Source organism: Haliotis rufescens, unplaced genomic scaffold (genome assembly GCF_023055435.1).
Source record: "Haliotis rufescens isolate VD_foot unplaced genomic scaffold, xgHalRufe1.0.p SCAF_20, whole genome shotgun sequence".
Taxonomy (NCBI): domain Eukaryota; kingdom Metazoa; phylum Mollusca; class Gastropoda; order Lepetellida; family Haliotidae; genus Haliotis; species Haliotis rufescens.
The window spans coordinates 18,424,792-18,448,305 of record NW_025963891.1 but is presented as its reverse complement, the minus strand read 5'-3'; the positions used below and the strand labels follow the sequence as shown (position 1 = coordinate 18,448,305).

The following is a 23,514-nucleotide window of genomic DNA, read 5'->3' as shown; positions in this document are numbered from 1 at the left end:
AGTTTGGCTTTTGTTGGACCTTGGGTTGAATTTTGTATAGCCATCTGCCGATCTTACATGCGTCCCATTGGGCTTGCCATCTTTCTGCTATGGAGGCTTTGATTTTGCTTTTTATCTCTAGTTTACTAAAGGGAATAGGCTGTATACCTGCATTGTCTAGAGCTAGCTTCGCCAGTGAGTCTGCTTTTTCATTTCCATAATGAAGAAGCTTATTATCTATACTATTTCTCATTAGTTAGATATCCAGCCTCTTTATGACAATCAATGCTGCTTGTAGAATGGTATTGTTAAAGTGATTATAATATCTGAAATTCTACACATTGAACGGTACAGAATGAAATATCGAAAGAAAATATTCTTTTCCCAAACATTAAATTTCCTAACGCACACCTTCGACAAGCCGTTGTCGCTAGCCTAACAGTGTCTGGAGCTCTCACCTGTGTTTTTATTGTCATGTGACTAGATCATGTGATCATGATTAGGTACAAAATACTGTCATCAACACATGATCGCTGTGTTTTCGGAAAGAAAAGATTAGGTTTCAGCGTTTCTTGTTGGCACTTAAGGAGTAAGGTAAACGTTTATTGCATTTTTATGATGAAATAATATGTACGATATTGATCGAACCTGCTTTTATGAGCTGTAGATTAATCATTATGAAAGGTCTAAATGGATGCAAGGGTACGCAAGGGGTGCTTGTGTACCTGCAAGTCACTGCAGTAAGTCAAGGTATCTCGGTATCTCGGTAACTATAAACGCATTGTCCGTCTGATCAGTACAAAGGTATATAGGTCCACAGGGCTACAGATAATTTAATTTTCGTTACATATCCTTTGTAGAAATCATTGTGATTGTTATAACTTTGTCAATATAAGCTTCTTATTGACTAGGCCTAAAGCTAATCTACACACTGGTACTTCCAGAATTACAAATTTGACATATGGTTATAGATTTGGTTACACTATTTATCTATCCAGATTGAATGAAAGTGAGCAGTTCCTGATCAGAATAATTTCACAATTACCTATGTTATTCATGTTATTGTTAATCCAATAATTGTATACATTTTATTAGGCTACATAGTGACACAATCCTGTGTAAAGGTAGGTCACAAATCAAGTGCAGTTATTGTTTGATTGTTTGTTTGGACTAGACAATCAAGTGATTGACATGAGCATCGATCCATGCAGTTGGGATACGATGACATGCATCAACCAATTTGGCACACCTGACCACCCGATTCAGGTAATAGGGGGTCGGATACCCGGGTAGTAAATTTGGACTTGTCCCAGCCCTAATTTTTCACTGTTCAGGCTGGTATACCTTCCATTTCATTTAAAGCCTTGTATATTTTAGGGAGAGACCAATAGTACCAGGGTATGAAACTCCCAAAAATTTCAGCCAGACCACAGGACTGGCTAGCTGAAATACTTGCCAGCCCTGACCAAAACCTGCCTGCCCACTATAATCATATGTTTCTCAGGATTATTTAATTAAAAATATGAAAACTGATTGCTTGTAGCATAAGCGCATCGCTAAATGTTAGGTTGTCTAAAAGCTAACTGGGTTTCTTTTTGGTTACATTTTATCATTCATCTTTACATGTGAATTAATGCTTATCATCGGGAAATATTTAGAATATTTTCACCTATGAAATATAACCCGACCGTCGGGCAGGGGGATTTGAAAATCTGACAGCCCGAGTTGAAATCAACCCGTCTCGGACGGTCGGGCAGGCAGGTATTTCGAACGCTGCTAATAGTGGTAGGTGGGGTCAAATGAAGTGTGTCTGTAAATTTGTTCATGCATTTCTATCATTTACATGTTAACTGAGCCAAAATATTTCAATATCAAGTAGGTATAAGTAGGGTTTGGGCTTATAAACACATTGTGGGGTCAGTATGTCATGGCATTCTCGACGTCTGCTGCTTCAAATACAGGTTTTTAAAATTCCTTAATTGCAATTAAACATAAAGATTTCCCAGTTATGAATATTGTGTTTTAATTTTGCAGTGGTTACTTTCATACAAACCTACGATGTGTGATTTTGTTGGAATATTGCTAAAAGTGGAATAAAAACCAGACTCACTCATTGGTCACATGTTGGTCATGGGACACATAAGTAGAAAAATACTTAAATACTTAGTGTTACATTATTACATAACAATGTTAATATACCTCTGAATTTAAAAGGATGATATTAGGAATTATAACATACATTGAAAATGTTTGTAAATTTTGGGAGCCATGCTTTACCGCTTGCTATAACCGAGTTAGCGCTATATTGAAGGGCGCAATAACGAGGGAGCACTGTATTGCCAAATTTGTATGCTGCTGTTTTCTCCTATTAGCCTGTCCCTGAAATTTTCCAGAAAAATGCCAGTAATATCCCTGATCATAGCGATGGATTGGCAGCTGGATACTCCTGGCATTATTTAACACTGTGTCTCACGATGCATACATCGAACAATAATTAAATTTTCGTTGTGTTCATTGAAATTCCTGCATTCTGATTAGCTGAATTGGTAATTTGTTATTGCATTCGTTTCCCAATGAATGTAAAAAATTAAGCCACGCCCACCGAGGCGCACAACGTTTTCTACTGAGGAATGTCGGGGTATCCCAATATTACAGTCGAGGGAATTCCCTTTCTGCTCACGTGTATCGTCATGCACAGGACATTCAGCGACTTTCATGCATATTCATTGTCCAAACAACCCTTTGAAACCGAAGGCCGAGAATGAATGAAACAGCAAACGTGCGGGCTCACTCGCCTGTTTTTTCCCCGCTCGCCTCAGCTCAACTTTCATGTCCTCGGGTTTCATTTCTGACTCGCATTTTTCCTACTGTGTTTTACCGTAATCAGGGATCAATCTTTTGTAAGAATTCATACAGTTTGCACATCGTCTTGATTCATACCACAATGAACCGGAAAAAATACACAGTCAATCCTTAAATTCTTTAACATGGTGATCCAACAGTTGTCAATAATGACTTTTCGTTATGTCTATTGATGTAGAGCTTAAATTCATCCAATCCTCACATTTCTTTGTTATTTCATACAAGATTTGTCTGTTCCCTACCACAACCCCAGGTTATGTTTTATACAGGGTTGGACATTAACAAACTGTTGTAAATATTCCCCAAAAATCACCTTTCCTGGCTGGTCTATATGAATATGGTGAACTGACTTAAGCTGACAAAATGACAAAAATATGTGCCTGAGTGATTGAGTATAATTGTTTGAGTGAGCGAGTGAGTGAGTGAGTCTTAGATGTTTACAACTTGGGTGAAACCCACAAGCTTGAGTATGGTGCTGATAAACCTAGAAAAAATCAGTGTGAATCAGTTGAATGCCTCACCCCACCCCGCTAATGACAAATATTCGGATGTGTGGGAAAATAACCCCATTCTTACTTGCACCATATTTCCCCTATTAAGAGCCCAGTCTGTTATTAACTTCAGTTTATTTTTAGACTTGATACAGACTCCTTTTCAAGGCTTGTCCTTTATTCCTTCAATTAAGTCGGTTGTGTTTGTTTACTTCTCACTCAACAATGTCCCAGCTATCTGACGAGGGCTTGGACCAGGCAATCCAGTGATTGATATTCGGAGCAAAATAAAAAAGTTAAATTCTCAGATTACAGATCAGGGGGCATCCTTAAGATGCGGTACATGAAATCTGTGCTTGTTTGAGGTGATAACAGCGTCGGTGTGTCATGGTGAACTGTGGGTATTGGAGACAGAAGTATGTGTAGCATTCTCATGATAAGAGGAGTGGCTCGGTGTTCTGTTGGATGACTTGTGAACATGTGATCAGTACAGCTGATCAGGATTCAGACTCCGATGATTTTGTATTATGTATATAAACTGAGCATATAGCTTCTGACCCAAATACTCATGATACACGTTATTGGAAACAAGTCATTTTTTTCCCTGGCGTGTCATCTGTATTTGGATGATGAGTCGGTATACACACAGTGTCACACTCAGGCTGAGACAGACACACACACACAGACATACACACAAACACACACAGGCTGAGACAGACACACACACAGACACACAGGCTGAGACAGACACACACAGACACAGACACACAGGCTGAGACAGACACACACAGCCACACCGGCTGAAAGAGACACACACAGACACAGACACACACACACAGACACACCCAGGCTGAGACAGACACACACAGACACACAGGCTGAGACACACACAGACACAGACACACACAGACACAGACACAGGCTGAGACAGACACACACAGACACACAGGCTGAGACACACACAGACACACAGGCTGAGACAGATACGCATTCAAACACACACACACACACACACACAGACATACGCATGCATGCACACACAGAGACACACACACACACAGGCTGAGACAGACACACACACACAGACACACAGGCTGAGACAGACACACACAGACACAGACACACAGGCTGAGACAGACACACACAGCCACACCGGCTGAAAGAGACACACACAGACACAGACACACACACACAGACACACCCAGGCTGAGACAGACACACAGGCTGAGACAGACACACACAGACACACCGGCTGAGAGAGACACACGCACAGACACACAGGCTGAGACACACACAGACACACAGGCTGAGACACACACAGACACACAGGCTGAGACACACACAGACACACAGGCTGAGACAGATACGCATTCAAACACACACACACACACACACACACAGACATACGCATGCATGTACACACAGAGACACACACACACAGGCTGAGACAGACACACACACACAGACACACCCAGGCTGAGACAGACACACACACACAGACACACCCAGGCGGAGACAGACACACACAGACACACCGGCTGAGACAGACACACGCACAGACACACAGGCTGAGACACACACAGACACACAGGCTGAGACAGATACGCATTCAAACACACACACAGACACACGCAGGCTGAGACAGACACACACAGGCTGAGACAGACACACACACAGACAAACAGGCTGAGACAGACACACACAGGCTGAGACAGATACGCATTCAAACACACACACACAGGCTGAGACAGACACACACAGGCTGAGACAGACACACACAGGCTGAGACAGATACACATTCAAACACACCCACAGAGACACACACACACCGATAGGCATTCACGCACACTGACAGACACACACACATGGACACATATGCGGACAGACAGACACACTTCCCTGTGGGAAGAACAGGTTAGAACCGGTCCCCAGCAACATAGGACGGTTGTAGGAAGCTACCATACGGATTGGATGGTCAGACTGACTTGGTTGATAGTGTGTTATCATGGTTATCGTACCCCGACTGAATGGATTGTTGCGTACAACATTACTGGATGGTCTGGTCCAGACTTAATTATTTACTGACCACTGTCATACAGCTGGGGTTTATTATTTATACAAGTTTCAGTCATTATTATGTTCCCACTAAACAGTCTGATCCAAACGTTGTCATGACAATTGAAATAAAGTTATATGAAAATATTCAGAAACTCAGTTTCACTTTTTATTCCTTTTTCAATCCACCAATGCAAGATTAATCCTTAAAACAAAACCTCATTAAGATGCGACTGAGATGTAGATTAACGATGGAGACACTGGACAGACTTATGCTTATATCGCTTTGTGGACCAAAATTGACAGACTTTGAACCAACAGCGAGGATGCGACTCTGGAAGGCTAGACACAACCGACAGTTATACAGTGGAAACCATTCAATAGCCAAGTTAATAAAACCAGGATCCCGATAGGTTGAAATTGTATATATCAGCTCTATGTGTCGTTGGATTGTTAATAAATTGTATATATCTTGTATATATGTTATAAAAGTGACACTTGAGTTTATTCTCTTTATTCATGCATGAACATCCAGCATCTCAGATATGAGGTGGGTGTGGCCACAACACAAATGTCCGATTGGCAAAAACATATTTCCGGATCCCTGCCTAAAACAGTATGTAAACCCTTGAATTAAGCATGTAAGTCTTATCGGAGTAGGTAACCAGTTCAGTGTCTGACATACATGTGACATATGGGCAACTATGTTTATAATGGACACGCTTGTAACGAACTGACGGATATCTCATGCTGTTTTTTGGTCCTGGGCATTTTCTGTGTATATCCCATATATATATGCTTATAATGAACTAGGTTATAACAAACTAAAATTATTGGCCCCTTTGAGTTTGTTATAACCATGGTTTACTGTATATTTGACACATATAATACTGCCCCCTGAAAGTAGGTTTGTAGTGAACTCATCCTTTTGGTGCTTGTGTTCTTTCCAATTTGTAGTTTCACTGTAAAAAGTTGCCAGTCATTAATCTAGCATGACTTTTCTAAATGCAGGTAACCTTGAGGTTATGTAGTTCAGTACGACTGATAACAAGACACAAGACTGTGTAATCACCTAGACTGTGTACGGTATCACGGGACATGGTACTAGATTCATTATGCAAGGAATGTCGCTACATCTCATTGACTGAATGATTTGGTGAAATATTCATGTCAGATTGTACATCTATCATTAGTTTTATAGAAGATTTTTTTTTAAACACTTCAGTAATCCTGAAATAATTTTGCATATATAACATGTTGGTAAAATAAAAGCAAGTGTAAATTTGGAATATTGGTTTTCAATAAAATATCCAAAGAATAATAAAAATAATGGCCATTTATTTCATAACATGAAATAATTCTAATTCATATTTCAAATATGGAAATATTTATTTCAGTTTGTAAGATATTCAAACTAACATAACAAAGCCACTGTCAGTGCTTTTCAGCAATGTATTAAACAGTGCTACAGTGCTATTAATTAAAGCCATAGGAGTATATTTAAGAAATGACTTTCACTTTGTGTGAGTTTATTGGAGTATGAACCTTCATAGAGTGAAGGCCGAACTGTGTGAACGTCAGAGCTTGCTTGAGGTTGTTCTGATGTGACCTGTAATATGATGTCCTTAGATCTTTGTTTAGCGACAGCAAGAACCTATATCTGACTTTAATGAGATTGTTCGTGAACAATCAAGCAGTCAAACTCTCTGACGTTTCTCAATGTATACTGAAATGCTGAGACAAAGATTAAAGGTTCTAAATGATCAGAAAGAATGCTTGGGTATGTTTTTGTGCTAGGGAATTCCCAGGGGTTTCCCCAGGAATGTGGAAGTAGTAAAAAAATACAAACATCAAACCTTTCATTTGAATCCTATTCATTTGTGAAGACAAGTTTTTGTCATCTAGCACAATGTTTTCAGATTGATATTTTACATTGTCAACATATTTGACCTTTTTGCCCTTATCGGCTTGGCTGAAAACCCATGTCAAGCTATTCCAAACACTCATGTCTGGCTTTTCCAAACACTCATGTCTGGTTATTCCAAACACTAATGTCTGGCTATTCCGAACACTCATGTTTTGCTATTCTGAACACTCATGTCTGGCTATTCCAAACACTCATGTCTGGCTATTCCAAACACTCATGTCTGGCTATTCCAAACACTCATGTCTGGCTATTCCAAACACTCATGTCTGGCTATTCCAAACACTCATGTCTGGCAATTCCAAACACTCATGTCTGGCAATTCCAAACACTCAGGTCTGGCTATTCCAAACACTCATGTCTGGCTATTCCAAACACTCATGTCTGGTTATTCCAAACACTCATGTCTGACCATTCCAAACACTCATGTCTGGCCATTCCAAACACTCATGGCTGGCCATTCCAAACACTCATGTCTGGCTATTCCAAACACTCATGTCTGGCTATTCCAAACATTTAGGTCTGGCTATTCCAAACACTCATGTCTGGTTATTCCAAACACTCATGTCTGGCTATTCCAAACACTCATTTTTGGTTATTCCAAACACTCAGGTCTGGCTATTTCAAACACTCATGTCTGGTTATTCCAAACACTGATGTCTGGTTATTCCAAACACTCATGTCTGGCTATTCCAAACACTCATGTCTTGCTATTCCAAACACTCATGTCTGGCTATTCCAAACACTCAAGTCTGGCAATTCCAAACACTCATGTCAGGCAATTCCAAACACTCATGTCTGGTTATTCCAAACACTCATGTCTGGCTATTCCAAACACTCATGTCAGGCTATTCCAAACACTCATGTCAGGCTATTCCAAACACTCAAGTCTGGCTATTCTGATCACTCATGTCAGGCTATTCTGAACACTCATGTCTGGCTATTCCAAACACTCATGTCTGGTTATTCCAAACACTCATGTCTGGCTATTCTGAATATTCATGTCAGGCTATTCCAAACACTCATGTCTGGCTATTCCAAACACTCATGTCTGGCTATTCCAAACACTCATGTTTGGCTATTCTGATCACTAATGTCAGGCTATTCCGAACACTCATGTCTGGCTATTCTGAACACTCATGCCTGGCAATTCCAAACACTCATGTCAGGCAATTCCAAACACTCATGTCTGGCTATTCCAAACACTCATGTCTGGCTATTCCAAACATCATGTCTGGCTATTCCAAACATTTAGGTCTGGCAATTCCAAACATGGATATCCCAGTTTTGACCAAACTTGGTATTTTCAACCGTAGTATACAAATCATGTGATGGCCAGTGTCTGTCTTCGGTTATTTTTTCAACTTCTGTATTTTCATCAACTTTCTGCATATCAGGCGAGAAGGAGAAGTTTACATTTTAAAGTATGCTTATAGAAATAGCTGTTAAATCAGTGATGTGAGAGTCAGTGACAGCATTTAAAAATATGAAGTACCGGATATAAAATCAATTACTGTTTTATTGATGATTTGTATTTAAATTTCGTTGAGGCCAATACAAATTCTCCAGTTGTAACATCTGTTTCACCTTCAGTGTATCAATTAAATACCAGGACAATGAATGCAAATTGAATTGTTGATTTGGAAATAAATTATTGACGAAACTCAATGAATTTATTTTCTATTACATTTGAATCATTCATGTTATGGCCTGAAAAAAGTGACTTACGTTATTTTTATTGTTGTTGTGGAGATTGTGTGCAATGTTAATGATGGCAGGCCTTGTTTTCATTCTCAAAGTCACACTGTTTACTTTTGAAAATATATTATGCTGTTTCAACAGTACAGTAAAATCTTGTTTAGTAGAAACCGGATAACTATGAAAAACTGGAGGTACTTTTGACATGTATGATGGTTTTTGACCACCTTCTTAAAGACATTGTCTATTCTGGATTTACAGGGTCACACTGATTTTTGGTAGGTAAATACTGTTAATGTGACTGTTAACTTTCAAATGCCTCACAGCCAGCTTGTGTTGTATGATCCCCAGGGAGCTGAGAATGAAGATCGAGTGCACACTGGTCCATTGACCGTGGCGTGAAGATCCGGGTTAGAATAGGTCTTCATCAACCCATGCTTGCCATAAAAGACAACTTTGCTTGTCGTAAGAGGCGATGAAAGGGATCAGGTGGTCAGGCTCACTGACTTTGTTGATGCACGTCATCATATTCCAAATGCATGGATCAAGGCTTATGATGTCAACCACTGGATTGTCTGGTCCAGACTTGATTATTACAGACCGCTGCATAATAGCTGAAATATTGCTGAGTGCGGCGTTCAACAACAATCAACATCACATCACCACTGACTGGGGGAATAATATTGTATTATATTATTAATAATATTATTATATTATTAATAATATTTTTATTAATAACAATATAATAAATGTCTTAAAATTTGGTTTATGTATCGAAAACTAGGTCAACACCCAAAACATAACATATCAAGTTTGTCAACAACCTTTCTAATCAGGACCTGTTTGATGAAGCAAACATGTCACTAATTTATTGTAAGTACCCTTATCACCAAGTGTTTCAACATACATGGGTGGATTTTGTCACTGTGTGTCAGCCTGGGACGAGCTAGGTGCACCGAGTACACTACCGGACAGATCATGTATTGGTAAGTCAGCACTACTTGCCATGGCATGTGTTACTACAGTAGATATGTAAGGCATTCTTTATTCTTTATTCTTATAAGTATACGGGAGAGGTTAATTTTATAGCATGTAAGTCGACATGTTGGTTTCTTTGAAATTTCAAGCCACACAGTTACCGAAACGAAACATACAAATCATGTGAAATGTGCGTGAAATGTTGATGTTTATCTTTTCCAGCAATAAGAGATACTTCAAAATCGTCTTGCTATTCTGAGACTTAGTCATTTTTCGTAATGCTGATAACCCATGAAATTTGTTCATTTTTTTTCAAAAGAGCTAAAAATGATCCCATTTTGCTAAAGTTAACCGGTCTATATTTTGTAAGAATAAACTATTGCGCATTGAGCGATTATCTCCTTTAGCTATAGGCGTAGTATAGAAGTGATAAATCACGCACTGACCTTGCATTGCTTTATACGTATCTTATTCTTATGGGGCGGTCGGGTAGCCTAGTGGTTAAAGCGTTCGCTAGTCATGCCGAAGACCCGGTTTCGATTCCCGACATGGGTACAATATTGCTGGAATATTGCTAAAAGTTTATGCCGCTACTGTTCTTGGTGTAACCATGACAATAAGTCAGTCTGAGATGATGGAACCCAAAATGAAAGCACAACAGCTTGATCTACAACTTGTTCGGCTCATTGACATTCATGATTTAGCACAAGGTTATGCGTGTATTGCCATTTTGTGGTAATTTTGGTAATTTGTTTGGAAAAAAATAAGGGTCTTAAAACCATTGTCACCTCCTTAGTCTTGTCAATTATTTAATATGACCGTAGAGAACATTATTTGTTAATCTATAATTTTGAATATCCAGATAGATTGTTAAACTTATAATTTAATGAACTGTTGTCGACTATTAATATGTATTGTTAAGCCTTAAATATGTTCCGATGTATCTATTGACCCTAATTTAATCTGCCGACGTTTCAGTGTGGTATTGTTTGGGATAAAACAAAGAGCACACATGAAACTACTTTCCTAATTGATAGTTTTCCAACATGGTTCCAGGGTCATGACTGTATTTTGAAATCAATTCTAATTGGAACCACATTCTTCTGATTTGGCCGTTTGTTGTTTAACGCCACACTTAGCAATATTCCCCCTGTTTGAAGGCAGTCTGTAAATAATCGAGTCGGGACCAGACAATCCAGTGATTCATATCATGAGCATCGATCTACACAATTGGGATACAATGACATGCATGTACCAAGTCAGCAAGCCTGACGATCTGATCCCATGACAGATTAACTATCGTAATATGAAAGAATCGGGTGTTTTTTACCTTCTTTTGAGCAGTATATATAGTCTGGGAAGTTTTTGGATTGACAGTTTCTGTGAATTCTTTGATCCATGATGAATTTATTGTAGGGATAGATTCTTGTCAAGATTGGTTCTAATGGATACATTTTTAGCATACAATGTCTTCACATAAGGTAGGGTCGGGGACTGAACATGTATGATAGGGTGCGCGCGCGCGCGCGCGTGTGTGTGTGTGTGTGTGTGTGAGAGGTGGGGGGGGGGGGGGGGGGGGATACATTGGTTTTAGGACTGTATCTTATTTTGCTGACTACACTCCCATCCCTCCAGTTTATGTGATAGTTGTCCATTAATTGTGAATAATATACAGGCATCATACTTTATTTATAGGATTCAGACATTGCCTGGTGGATGTAGATAACGATAATGTAGATAGTGATGATGATGGTGATGATGGTGAATATAATGATGATAATTGTATCGATGATGATGTAGATGGTGATTGAAATGATGATGATGATGATGATGATGATAATGATGATATCCGTTCCTTTCTTTCAGAATGTAAGCAGTCTTCAACAGGTTTACCGGAAACAGTTTGAGAACTAACAATGCCTGGCCATGAGAACTACGAACTTATAGAGGAGCACAAAGCCTCAGGGAAAGCGTTACAGTTCCGGTTGTTGTTGTGGAAGAATTATTTGATCCAAAAGCGATCTGTAGTTCGAACCTTACTGGAAATTGGACTTCCAACACTATTTTCTTTATTACTGATTGGTATTAGACAAATAACAAATGGAACACCCATCACCAATACCACATCATGGCTGGCTTGTGGTATTGAGCAGTTGCCAAAAACAGCACCATTTTCACCCAGTTTGCCAGGGAAACTTGCATATAGTCCGAACAACCCCATCATGGAGAGGATCATGAAGTCAGTGGAACAGAGAATTGGGGTTATTGCAGGTTGGTATCTTCTGGTTATCCTTGCACTGGCATCTTCCCGAGGCAGGGGGCACGGGTGGCCCATTCGTCTAAGGTGCCGCGATCCCTTGGCACGCCAGAAACGTATGATTGTGGGTTCGAATCCCGGTTTGCCCTGATTATGTTTCTAGGTTTGTCAGCACCATACCCGTGCTCGTGGGTTTCACCGAAGTGGTAAACGTCTGTTACCTGCATCACTTCGGGCTTTCCTCCCGCCTTAGTCTGACATGCCGTGGCAAGGGAGTTAACTGACTATAAAAGTCTGGTGTCCACCCTCGCTGAACTAGTCTGGAATTTCCAGGCTTGATCGTAGCGCCATCAGTGGCTATTAAGAGTTATGTCCCTTCTATGTCCCTCCTTACTGACCTATCAGATTCCACCTTACATATCACTTGCAAATGCTTTAAACAAAATGACGGCGCCCAATCAAACCGATCTGATCGATAATCAAGATCTATTTTGTAATAAAACAGGCCTTACTTTGCGAAGTGCATCAAATCACTTGAGCACCTTCAATAAAAATATGAAAATATTTGTGAAATATCTGTCGATGCACAGTTGGCGGTACACATGCTTTGCAAATCCTTCAGTCGACTGAAATCTCCACGTTGATATCCAAGTTGTTTACCAACCGGATCACAATATTATTCACTGGATTGTCTGGACCAATCGCAGTTATTTACAGGCCACCGTCATATAGCTGTAATATTGCTGAGTGGGTGTTTAGCAACAAATACACCCAATGTAGTTATGCCATGACAGACAAAATGCTGAGATTGTTTGGTGCTGTGTGCCAAAATACCGAGCTCCACATCAAGACTTGGATGGTGAGATTGATTATATATATAATCATGGTCATTATATATATTGACACATTTTAAGTTGATTCTTCAGACATAAACAATAGTGGTTAAATACTGCCCTTTCTCTTTGCAACAGACATGTCCCAATCCTTGTAATTAATCTAAATCATTGTGTGAATTATTCAGTACTGATTTCAGGTTTCAGTGTTCCCATGGTTAAGCTTGTTCTGAATCAAGACTGATGACTGTTTCAGACATGTTTAACCCTCAGTAGTCATTTTTACCAGCGTGTTGATTTAACATGCAGTTTTAACAGCTTAGCCTCAGTCATGTCAACTGACCAAGGTTATCAGGTTTTTGTTTGGCCAATCCAAGCATCTTCTCGATATTTTTTTATTACCGCGAATAAATCAGTTATGAAAATATTTATATGATATTCTTAAAATCTGTAATTTCTTATCCCCCTCAAAGTGTTTCCCAGGGTGGTATTAAAATGTTCGTATGTGCAAGATGTCGTTTCCTGACTAGATTTTGAAAACCGTAGATTATTTCTTCACCAAACTTGGTACATAGAGTCCCTTTTGATAGTTTGAGATTTCTTAAAAATGAACTTTAGTTTGAAGTTAAGTTTCCTTGGCAGCAACTTTGACGTTGACTGAAAATGGCGGTAGTGCTCAGTTCCGGAGCAGATCTTGAAAACCGTACAATATTACTTTGACAAATTTGGCACATAGACAGGTCTACTGGTGAACTGATGCCTTTTTAAACAAATATTTTTTCTAGTTTTATGGCAGTTAGTTTCATATGTTTATCCTCAACAAGGTCATGTGGTGAACTGGTGCTTTTTGATAGTTTGAGATTTAAACATTTTTTTTTAGTTTCCATAGCAACAGCTTTGACTGAAAATTGGTGTTGTGATTGTTTCCGCAGCAGATTTTGAACAGTAGATATTTCTTCTTCAAAATGGCACTTAGACAGGTCTAGTGATGAACTGATGCCTTTTGATAGTTTGGGATTTTTTAAACAAATATTTTTTTAGTTTTATGGCAGTTAGTTTCATATGTTTATCCACAACAAGTATTTGGCATTGCGGGGGATATCAATGACCTTGTCTTCATGTTCACATGGATTTGTAGTCCCTTTTTTAATTCCAAAGTAGTTCGAAATATCATTTAACTGCTTGCTGTTTCAGACGCTTCCTTTGCTACTGAAAGTGATATGGTCACCTACCTAATGTTTGCCAATGGGACAGTCAACAACACACAAGATTATCTGGGCGGTATTGTGTTCAGCGGCTTCATCAAAAACTCCGGGGTTGACAAGCTCCCACACAAGATAGAGTATACAATTCGCCTCAGTTCCTCCCCAAGGAATGCTGGTAAACAGAATTCCTCTCTGAACCCCTTCAATACCGACACGCGATGGATGACTCGGGCCAACTATCCCCAGTTCCAGAAAGTAGGGCCGCGGGAAAAGAATCATCCTTGTGGAGGCATGCCAGGTAGAGCCCCTACACGCCGTAACAAAATATGTTTCCTATTTCAGCTAATCCATAATTAGTGTAGGTAGTTTGTTTTTTAGGTTGTTGCTTTTCAAATACATTTGCAGTATGTCAGTAAAGGCATGCTTTCAAATGATAATAATAACTAGTTTATCTATTGTAAAGCGCCACAAATTTACGCAATGGCAGAAAATATGGACAATCATTGCAATAAATCGCCCAGTAGTAAACAGTAACAGTAAAATGATTTGGATGAACATGATTAGAATCTAGCTCTGATATTATTTGTTTGAAAACCATGACCACATAAAAAAGGGGAAAGATACGAAAAATCAATTTCTATTCTTTGCCCAGGTTACCAAAGAGAGGGATTCCTGACTCTGCAGAATGCCATTAGCTATGCTATATTTGAGGAACTGGCTCCCGATGAAGCCTCAGAACTAATCAACCAGACAAAAATGAGTGTGCGCCGTCACCCCTACCCACCGTACAATGACGACCCGTTCGTGCTGGTGATACAGAAACAGTTCCCGCTGGTCCTGATGTTGAGCTTCATCATCACTGCTCTCAGCATCGTCAAGGACGTCGTACATGAGAAGGAGAGAAAGCTCAAGGCAAAGTCCATATGTATTTGTAGACTAAGACCTAACGGAACAAGATATGCTTGAGGCAACAGATTTCTGCAGTATGCAGTTTATGCGATACAAGTTGTGTTTAGAATTTGTAACAGTTCTCCACCTTCACTATGGAACAATTTTGTCTATCTTAGGGTTAGGGCTGGTTTTTGGGAAAGGTACAGGTTATTGTATTATGCCTATGCAAGTGGTTCAGACTACTGTGTAAGACCTGTTCAGATGACTGTCCCAGACATGGTCAGACTACTGTGTAACACCTGTTCAGATTATCATTAGACATGTTCAGACTGTAACACCTCTTCAGACCATCAAGACTACTTTGTAACACCTGTTCAGACCATCCAGACCTGTTCAGAATCTTGTGTAACACCTGTTCAGACCATCCAGACTTTGTAAGACCTGTTCAGACCAGCCAGACTACATTGTAAGACCTGTTCAGACCATCCAGACTACTTTGTAAGACCTGTTCAGACAACTGTGCAACACCTGTTCAGACCAACCAGACTACGTTGTAACACCTGTTCAGACCATCCAGACCTGATCAGACTCTTGTGTAACACCTGTTCAGACCATCCAGACTTTGTAAGACCTGTTCAGACCAGCCAGACTACATTGTAAGACCTGTTCAGACCATCCAGACTACTTTGTAAGTCCTGTTCAGACAACTGTGCAACACCTGTTCAGACCAACCAGACTACGTTGTAACACCTGTTCAGACCATCCAGACCTGTTCAGACTCTTGTGTAACACCTGTTCAGACCAGTCAGACTACATTGTAAGACCTGTTCAGACCATCCAGACTACTTTGTAAGACCTGTGCAGACAACTGTGCAACACCTGTTCAGACCAACCAGACTACTTTGTAAGACCTGTTCAGACTACTAGTTGACACATGTACATATTATTGTCAGACATATTCAGACTGTAACACCTGTTCAGACCATCCAGACTACTTTGTTCAACCTGTTCAGTTGTTCATACTACTGTGTATCACCTGTTCAAACCATCCAGACCTGTTCAGACTCCTGTGTTACACCTGTTCAGACCACCCTCTAACTTGCTGCTGTTCTGTGTGCAGGAGTCCATGAAGATGATGGGTCTGAGCAACTGGCTGCACTGGATGGCGTGGTTCATCAAGTACCTCCTCTTCTCCCTCATCTCCATCATACTGATGACCATCTTCTTCTCCGTCCGTGTCGGACCCAAGCATGAGAACGTCATCGGCAACACGGACCCGTTCATCCTCTTCCTCTTCCTCATCATCTACTGCATCTCGGCCATCTGCTTCTGCTTTGCCGTCAGTGTGTTCTTCAAGAAAGGTGATATTACATACATTTACAGAGTTTCATTTTTAACCCAGATATGACCTCTATCTTCATGTACCTTTGTTTTTTCTGGTTTCACTGCTTTTTCAACAAATCCTCTTAAACCACAAGGCCTATTAAGCTGAATCTTGGAATTAATGATTACAGTCATGGTGTTTGTAATGAGTGGATAGAGTTTCTGCCTGGAGAGCAGAAGGTCGGTCCGATTACCCGTTCCTGACAGTAGCCTTGTTCCGTGTCCCTGACAGTGACTTTGTTCCTTGTTCCTGACAGTAACCTTGTTCCGTGTTCCAAACAGTAACCTTGTCCCCTGTTCCTGACAGTAGCCTTGTCCCCTGTTCCAAACAGTAGCCTTGTTCCATGTCCATGACAGTAACCTTGTTCCATGTTCCTGACAGTAGCCTTGTCCCCTGTTCCAAACAGTAACCTTGTTCCCTGTCCATGACAGTAGCCTTGTCCCCTGTTCATGACAGTAGCCTTGTTCCCTGTTCCTGACAGTAGCCTTGTTCCATGTTCTTGACAGTAGCCTTGTCCCCTGTTCCAAACAGTAGCTTTGTTCCATGTTCCTGACAGTAGCCTTGTCCCCTGTTCCAAACAGTAGCCTTGTTCCATGTTCCTGACAGTAGCCTTGTTCCATGTTCCTGACAGTAACCTTGTTCCCTGTTCCAAACAGGAGCCTTGTTCCATGTTCCTGACAGTAACCTTGTTCCCTGTTCCTGACAGTAGCCTTGTTCCATGTCCCTGACAGTGACCTTGTTCCTTGTTCCTGACAGTAGCCTTGTCCCCTGTTCCAAACAGTAGCTTTGTTCCATGTTCCTGACAGTAGCCTTGTCCCCTGTTCCAAACAGTAGCCTTGTTCCATGTTCCTGACAGTAGCCTTGTTCCATGTTCCTGACAGTAACCTTGTTCCCTGTTCCAAACAGTAACCTTGTTCCATGTTCCTGACAGTAACCTTGTTCCCTGTTCCTGACAGTAGCCTTGTCCCCTGTTCCAAACAGTAGCCTTGTTCCATGTCCCTGACAGTGACCTTGTTCCCTGTTCCTGACAGTAGCCTTGTTCCCTGTTCCTGACAGTAGCCTTGTCCCCTGTTCCTGACAGTAGCCTTGTCCCCTGTTCCAAACAGTAACCTTGTTCCATGTCCCTGACAGGAGCCTTGTTCCATGTTCCTGACAATGACCTTGTTCCTTGTACCAGCCAACTCTGCAGCAGCGGCAGGAGGGATCCTGTTCTTCTGCTCCTACATCCCATACTTCTTCATCCAGAACCGGTACGATACCATGACTTGGGGGGAGAAGATGGCCGCCTGTATTGACTTCCAAGTCGCCATGGCATTTGGCGGTCAGGTCATCGGCATGTTTGAAGGCATAGGTCAGTGTCATCTACTCTGCAGAGTATCATCTTTGGTGATGTAGATTAGAAGAACTTTTATGGTTTACTAACTTTACGAAAAATATTTTTATTAGACAAATTATGTTGGCCAGAATATTTTTATTAGACAAATTATGTTTGTCAAAATATTTTAATTAGACAAATTATATTTGTCAGAATATTTATTTAGACCAATTATGTATGCAGAGTTAGACATCACCACCAATCTGTTTAATTGAATAAGAGGGGAGTGTAACTAGTTCAAAAACCACTCGTTTGAATTATGCCCAGTTGGATTTAACTAATGGTGTCTCTCACAGAAACGTTTACTGCAGTCATTGTTGATGTAAATGCTGAACCTAGCATATTTTGTTTACCAATGAAATTACAGAACACAATTGCTCCAGGACTTCTTATAGCACCTCCGATATAAAAACATCTTAATACTGTGTCTGTCCCTGTATAGGAATGATAACAAATAAGGTTCATGCTTTTGATACGTTGGTCAATGAAATTAAAATCATAGACATGAACTCATGAAATGAGGTTGATTGACTGAAGTACTATTAGTGGTACAGTAGTTTACGGTTATAACGAACTCGAGGGGACCACTTATTTTAGTTCGTAATAACCGTAGTTCGTTATATGCATACATACAGCATATATACAACAAATGGTCGGGACTAAAAATAAGTTGGTTATATCCGTCAGTTCATTATAAGCGAGTTCGTTATAAACGTAGTTTACTGTAGTTAGCCGTAAATGTTTGATGGCAGGGTCGGGAGTCCAGTGGAGCAACCTGGACCAGGGTGTGTCCGTAGATGACAACTTCGCCCTGCTCCACATTCTCCTCATGATGTTGTTCGACTCTGTTCTCTACTGTGCCATTGCCTGGTACGTGGAAGCCGTCTTCCCTGGAGAATTTGGAGTCCCTCAGAAGTGGTACTTTTTCCTGACGGTAGGTGATCTTTACAGACTTTGACCAGGGGTACATGTGTTAGTGACCCGGGAAGATCCGGGGTAGAATAGGTCTTCAGCAACCAATGCTTGCCATAAAAGGCAAATATGCTTGTCGTACAAAGCGACTAACGGAATCAGGTGGTCAAGCTCGCTGACTTGGTTGATGCATGTCATTGATCCCATTTGTGTTTGATCGATGGCTCATGATATCAAACACTGGACTGTCTGGTCCTTACTCGATTATTTACAGACCACCGTCATATAGCTGGAATATTGCTGAGTGCGCCGTTAAACAACAAACCGACCAACAAGTGTTAGCACTGCATCTTGTGATTACATGGCTACTATCTGTTATACGAGTTCTTACAGATTTCGGTTTGTATCACTTGGTACTTAATAAAGAGCCATGGTCATCAGAGCCCCACTATTATTCAACTCCCATACTTTAAAACCTACTCATATTCAGCTCAAGATTCTGCAACAAATTTATATAGGTAATATTTTGAGCCTGGAAAATTTGGTTTTCTGGCTTCATTTCTTTTATATTAGTAAATTTGTTGAATCTAGCATATTTCCTTGCACCATTCATCCACATATAAGACTATATTAACCTATATTAGCCTATATTAACTGGTAACATTGAACAAGGCTGGTGTCAGGAAAAGGGAATAAGGCTACTGTCAGGAACAGAGGCTACTGTCAGGAACAGGGAATAAAGCAGACTGTCATCCTGCTGTTTGTTATATGTTATTATCATACCTCCATGTTAGAATGATGAGATCTGATTGGTCCATGTGATCTTGGTCATACACCGATCTAATAATATGTTCCCATATCCTTCTCCAGTGGTCATACACCCATCTAACAATATGTTCCCATATCCTTCTCCAGCGGTCATACACCAATCTCACAATATGTTCCCATATCCTTCTCCAGCGGTCATACACCCATCTAACAATATGTTCCCATATCCTTCTCTAGTGGTCATACACCCATCTAACAATATGTTCCCATATCCTTCTCTAGTGATCATACACCCATCTAACAATATGTTCCCATATCCTTCTCTAGTGGTCATACACCCATCTAACAATATGTTCCCATATCCTTCTCCAGCGGTCATACACCAATCTCACAACATGTTCCCATATCCTTCTCCAGCGGTCATACACCGATCTAACAATATGTTCCCATATCCTTCTCTAGTGGTCATACACCCATCTAACAATATGTTCCCATATCCTTCTCTAGTGATCATACACCGATCTAACAATATGTTCCCATATCCTTCTCTAGTGATCATACACCGATCTAACAATATGTTCCCATATCCTTCTCTAGTGGTCATACACCCATCTAACAATATGTTCCCATATCCTTCTCCAGCGGTCATACACCAATCTCACAACATGTTCCCATATCCTTCTCTAGCGGTCATACTGGTGTGGTACAAAACAGCGAGATGATGTTGATGACAGCAAAGACTTGAATACCGAAAAAGAAGATGAATACTTTGAGAAGGACCCAGTCGGCATGAGGCCCGGAATCAGCATAAGAAACCTGAGCAAGGTGAGCTACAGCACTTCAGGAAGGTGTCATGTATCACAGCAGGTCCTGGCCTGGGTAGGATTTGACGAGATGTCCAGCACGGGTTTCAAAGGCGAATTTAGCAGTCTGGTCTTGGAAAAGGCCTGAAAATTGATAACATGCCTTGACTGTGGAAACCGTTTTTAACTCTGATGCTATATGAATATCTTCCATTTGTTTACTATCATTGCATGATGTAGCAGAAAATTAGCCCAAAACGTAATGGATAATTAATGTTGACGTTAGGGCTTGGACGGGTAACTCGGGTACTCGGGTCGGGTGGGTACTGAGAAGGACCCAGGTACCCACAGGACTACCTGGACCCATGGTTAGTCATGTTGAATATTGTTTGCTGACAAAAATTATCCAGAACCCCATGGTTACACTACAAGTCTCTAATGTTCGCACTTCTTTCTGACTATGCACCCATTCCTTCTTAAGATAATACTTCAGTCAACTTCAGTGTATGCATGATCAGATTGTTTTATAAGTGTATCTAAATACATTTTGCCAGGGCTACGGTCAAATTATTCCCAATCGGACATTTTGTACCCATCTCTTGAGACCTCCAGCAGGTTCCTGGGTAGGGTCGGGTAAAAGGGGGGTGGGTACCCTGGTAATAAATTTGGACTCGTCTCAACCCTAGTTGACGTACAGGTCGGTGGACTTGGATGTATTTACAAACACCAGTCAATCTGACAATTAAGTTCTATTGTCCAAATACGTCTGTTTGAAGAGACGCATGATTACCTTGAAAAGTTTTGTAGGAACCTTGGGAGAGTAAGAAAGATGGACAACTCCTCTATAGTTAAAACAAAGATGGAAGTATTAATGGAACACAGAAAGGTAGCAAGAAATTATCCTGATCAGACCTGCTTAATGCATTTTTGTATTCCATCAAGACAGGATACAGAATGTAACGTTAGTTATCCCTCTTATCTCAAAGATATCACAATGCACTTTAACCCAGCTAGAGCACTTCGGTCAAATCAATAATTTCCGCTCCAGGTTTCAAAATCAGAGTAAAATACCTTTCATTGTCGTTGTCACTTCTTTGTGGAACCCATCCCTTTCACACTGAAATCAGTGCCTGTGCTTAAAAAGAACGCTTAAAAATCTGCGCTAAAAAAAATATCTCTTCCAGCACTATTCCCATAAACTCTGCAGTTCTGGTTGATAAGGGATTTCAGAGAAAAACATGATAGCCAGTCCTGTAACTTGTGTGGTGTGGGAAATTCCGGAAATATAGCGCATAATATATATATGAAAATTGTGTGCGTGAGAGAACCCGGGTCTTTGACATGACGGGCGAATGCTTTAACCACTAGGCTACCCTACCGCCCCGAAAATTGTATTACTGCAGACAGGGTTCACTGATGGATTTCAACTCTTTCTTCAGTGGTATTACAGCTTCTAAAATGCCACTTAAAGCTAAAATTGTATGGTTGAAATATCTCTTTAAATGTCACTTTAAATTTCCTCATGTTTTAACTATGGCCTCTGTGGTGTAGTGGATAGGGAGCTGGTGTTGTGGATATAACGGTTCTAAATATATGCTTGACTCGGAAAGTAAATTAGCTCGTAATTTTGTTTCGGAAATTAGCTCCGTTGTACGCATGTTGAAAAAGCTTCATTGGGTATTTACCTGTGCTGTTTTAAAACAGTTGAGTTTTCCATTTCATGCATGCGTTTCTGTATGCAAGTTAATTGATAGTAAATGGGTTTTGAATAATTTTAGGGTGTATTTTACGCAAATATGCAGGATATCTGTAGCTCTGCCAAGCACTATGTAAATTGCATTAGTCTGGACTTGGGACAAGCAGCCACACACACACATGCATGGATGTTGCTATAAAAGTGAAATAATCTTGATGTTAAACCCCATCTCACCTAACCTCACCTCACTTCACATCATCTCACCCCACTTTACCTCACCTCACCTCATCCCACGTCACCTCACCTCACCCCGCATTACCTCACCTCGACTCACTTCATCTAGACTCACCTCACCTCACACCCACCTCACCTCACCTCACCTCACCTCACCTTGACTCACTTCATTTAGACTCAGCTCACCTCACCCACCTCACCTCACTCCCACCTCACCCCCACTTCACTTCACCTCCACTTCACCCCATCCCACTTCACTTCACCTCATGATTTAACCACCCTGTGTTTGTATGGCAGGAGTTCGGCACAGGGGAAGCTTGTAAGAAGGCTGTGTCTGGGATGACCCTTGACATGTATGAAGGGCAGATAACTGCACTCCTCGGCCACAACGGCGCTGGGAAGACCACCACCATGTCCATGCTGACAGGTCAGATGTTTTCTGCCTTCACATTTGTGGATAGCCACAACCCTTTATAGGGGTCACAGCTCATCCTGTGGTTAAAGAGGCTGCTATTCACTGAGTTATGTCCCTTTGTCATGCAGGATCCATTGACTAAGGCTTCGAATAATGATAATTGGTTTGTCAGTGTAGTAAACGTGTAGGACCGGTCACTTTGGGCTTTACTCTCATGTTAGTTGATATAATGTGATAGAAATGAACTATTGCTCAGGGCAATGTGAAACCCAAATTACTCCCTCAGTAATACATTATATGTATTTTTTACTTTTACAGATTTGTATAGTAAATACTCAAATTGCATAGCGTCAGAATGTTTTTTTTCATAATATACTCATTTATAACATTCTTTATTCCAGCTAATCTGGTAGAACATATATTATGTTTAAATCTGTAGGTGTTATTGAGGACATGATTTGTACCAATGTTTGGAATCAAACCTGTGTCTTTAAACTACAACCCGTGAAGATCCGGGGTAGAACAGGTCTCCAGCAATCCATGCTTGCCATAAAAGGCGACTATGCTTGTTGTAAGAGGCAACTAAGGGAATTGGGTGGTCGGACTCACTGACTTGGTTGATGCATGTCATCGTATCCCAATTGTGTGGATCCATGCTCATGACATCGATCACTGGATTGTCTGGTCCAGACTCATTTATTTATCAGACCGCCATCATAAAGCTGCAATATGCTGAGTGTGGCATTAAACAACA

General features: G+C 40.6%; 1 protein-coding gene across 2 annotated transcripts in view; it reads left to right on the top strand.

Annotated features, from left to right (window-relative positions):
* The first annotated feature begins 476 nt into the window (after positions 1-476).
* Positions 477-23,514, top strand: part of LOC124128363 (phospholipid-transporting ATPase ABCA3-like) — a 48,581-nt gene continuing 25,543 nt past the window's right edge. For both annotated transcript variants that reach the window (XM_048400907.1, XM_048400908.1), the window contains exons 1-9: positions 477-573; positions 11,854-12,258; positions 14,272-14,580; positions 14,935-15,194; positions 16,294-16,534; positions 17,735-17,908; positions 18,685-18,866; positions 20,300-20,437; positions 22,643-22,772. In XM_048400907.1, the coding sequence (XP_048256864.1) occupies positions 11,904-12,258; positions 14,272-14,580; positions 14,935-15,194; positions 16,294-16,534; positions 17,735-17,908; positions 18,685-18,866; positions 20,300-20,437; positions 22,643-22,772 (1,789 nt within the window). In that variant the 5' untranslated portion in view covers positions 477-573; positions 11,854-11,903. The remainder of the gene's footprint in view (positions 574-11,853; positions 12,259-14,271; positions 14,581-14,934; positions 15,195-16,293; positions 16,535-17,734; positions 17,909-18,684; positions 18,867-20,299; positions 20,438-22,642; positions 22,773-23,514) is intronic.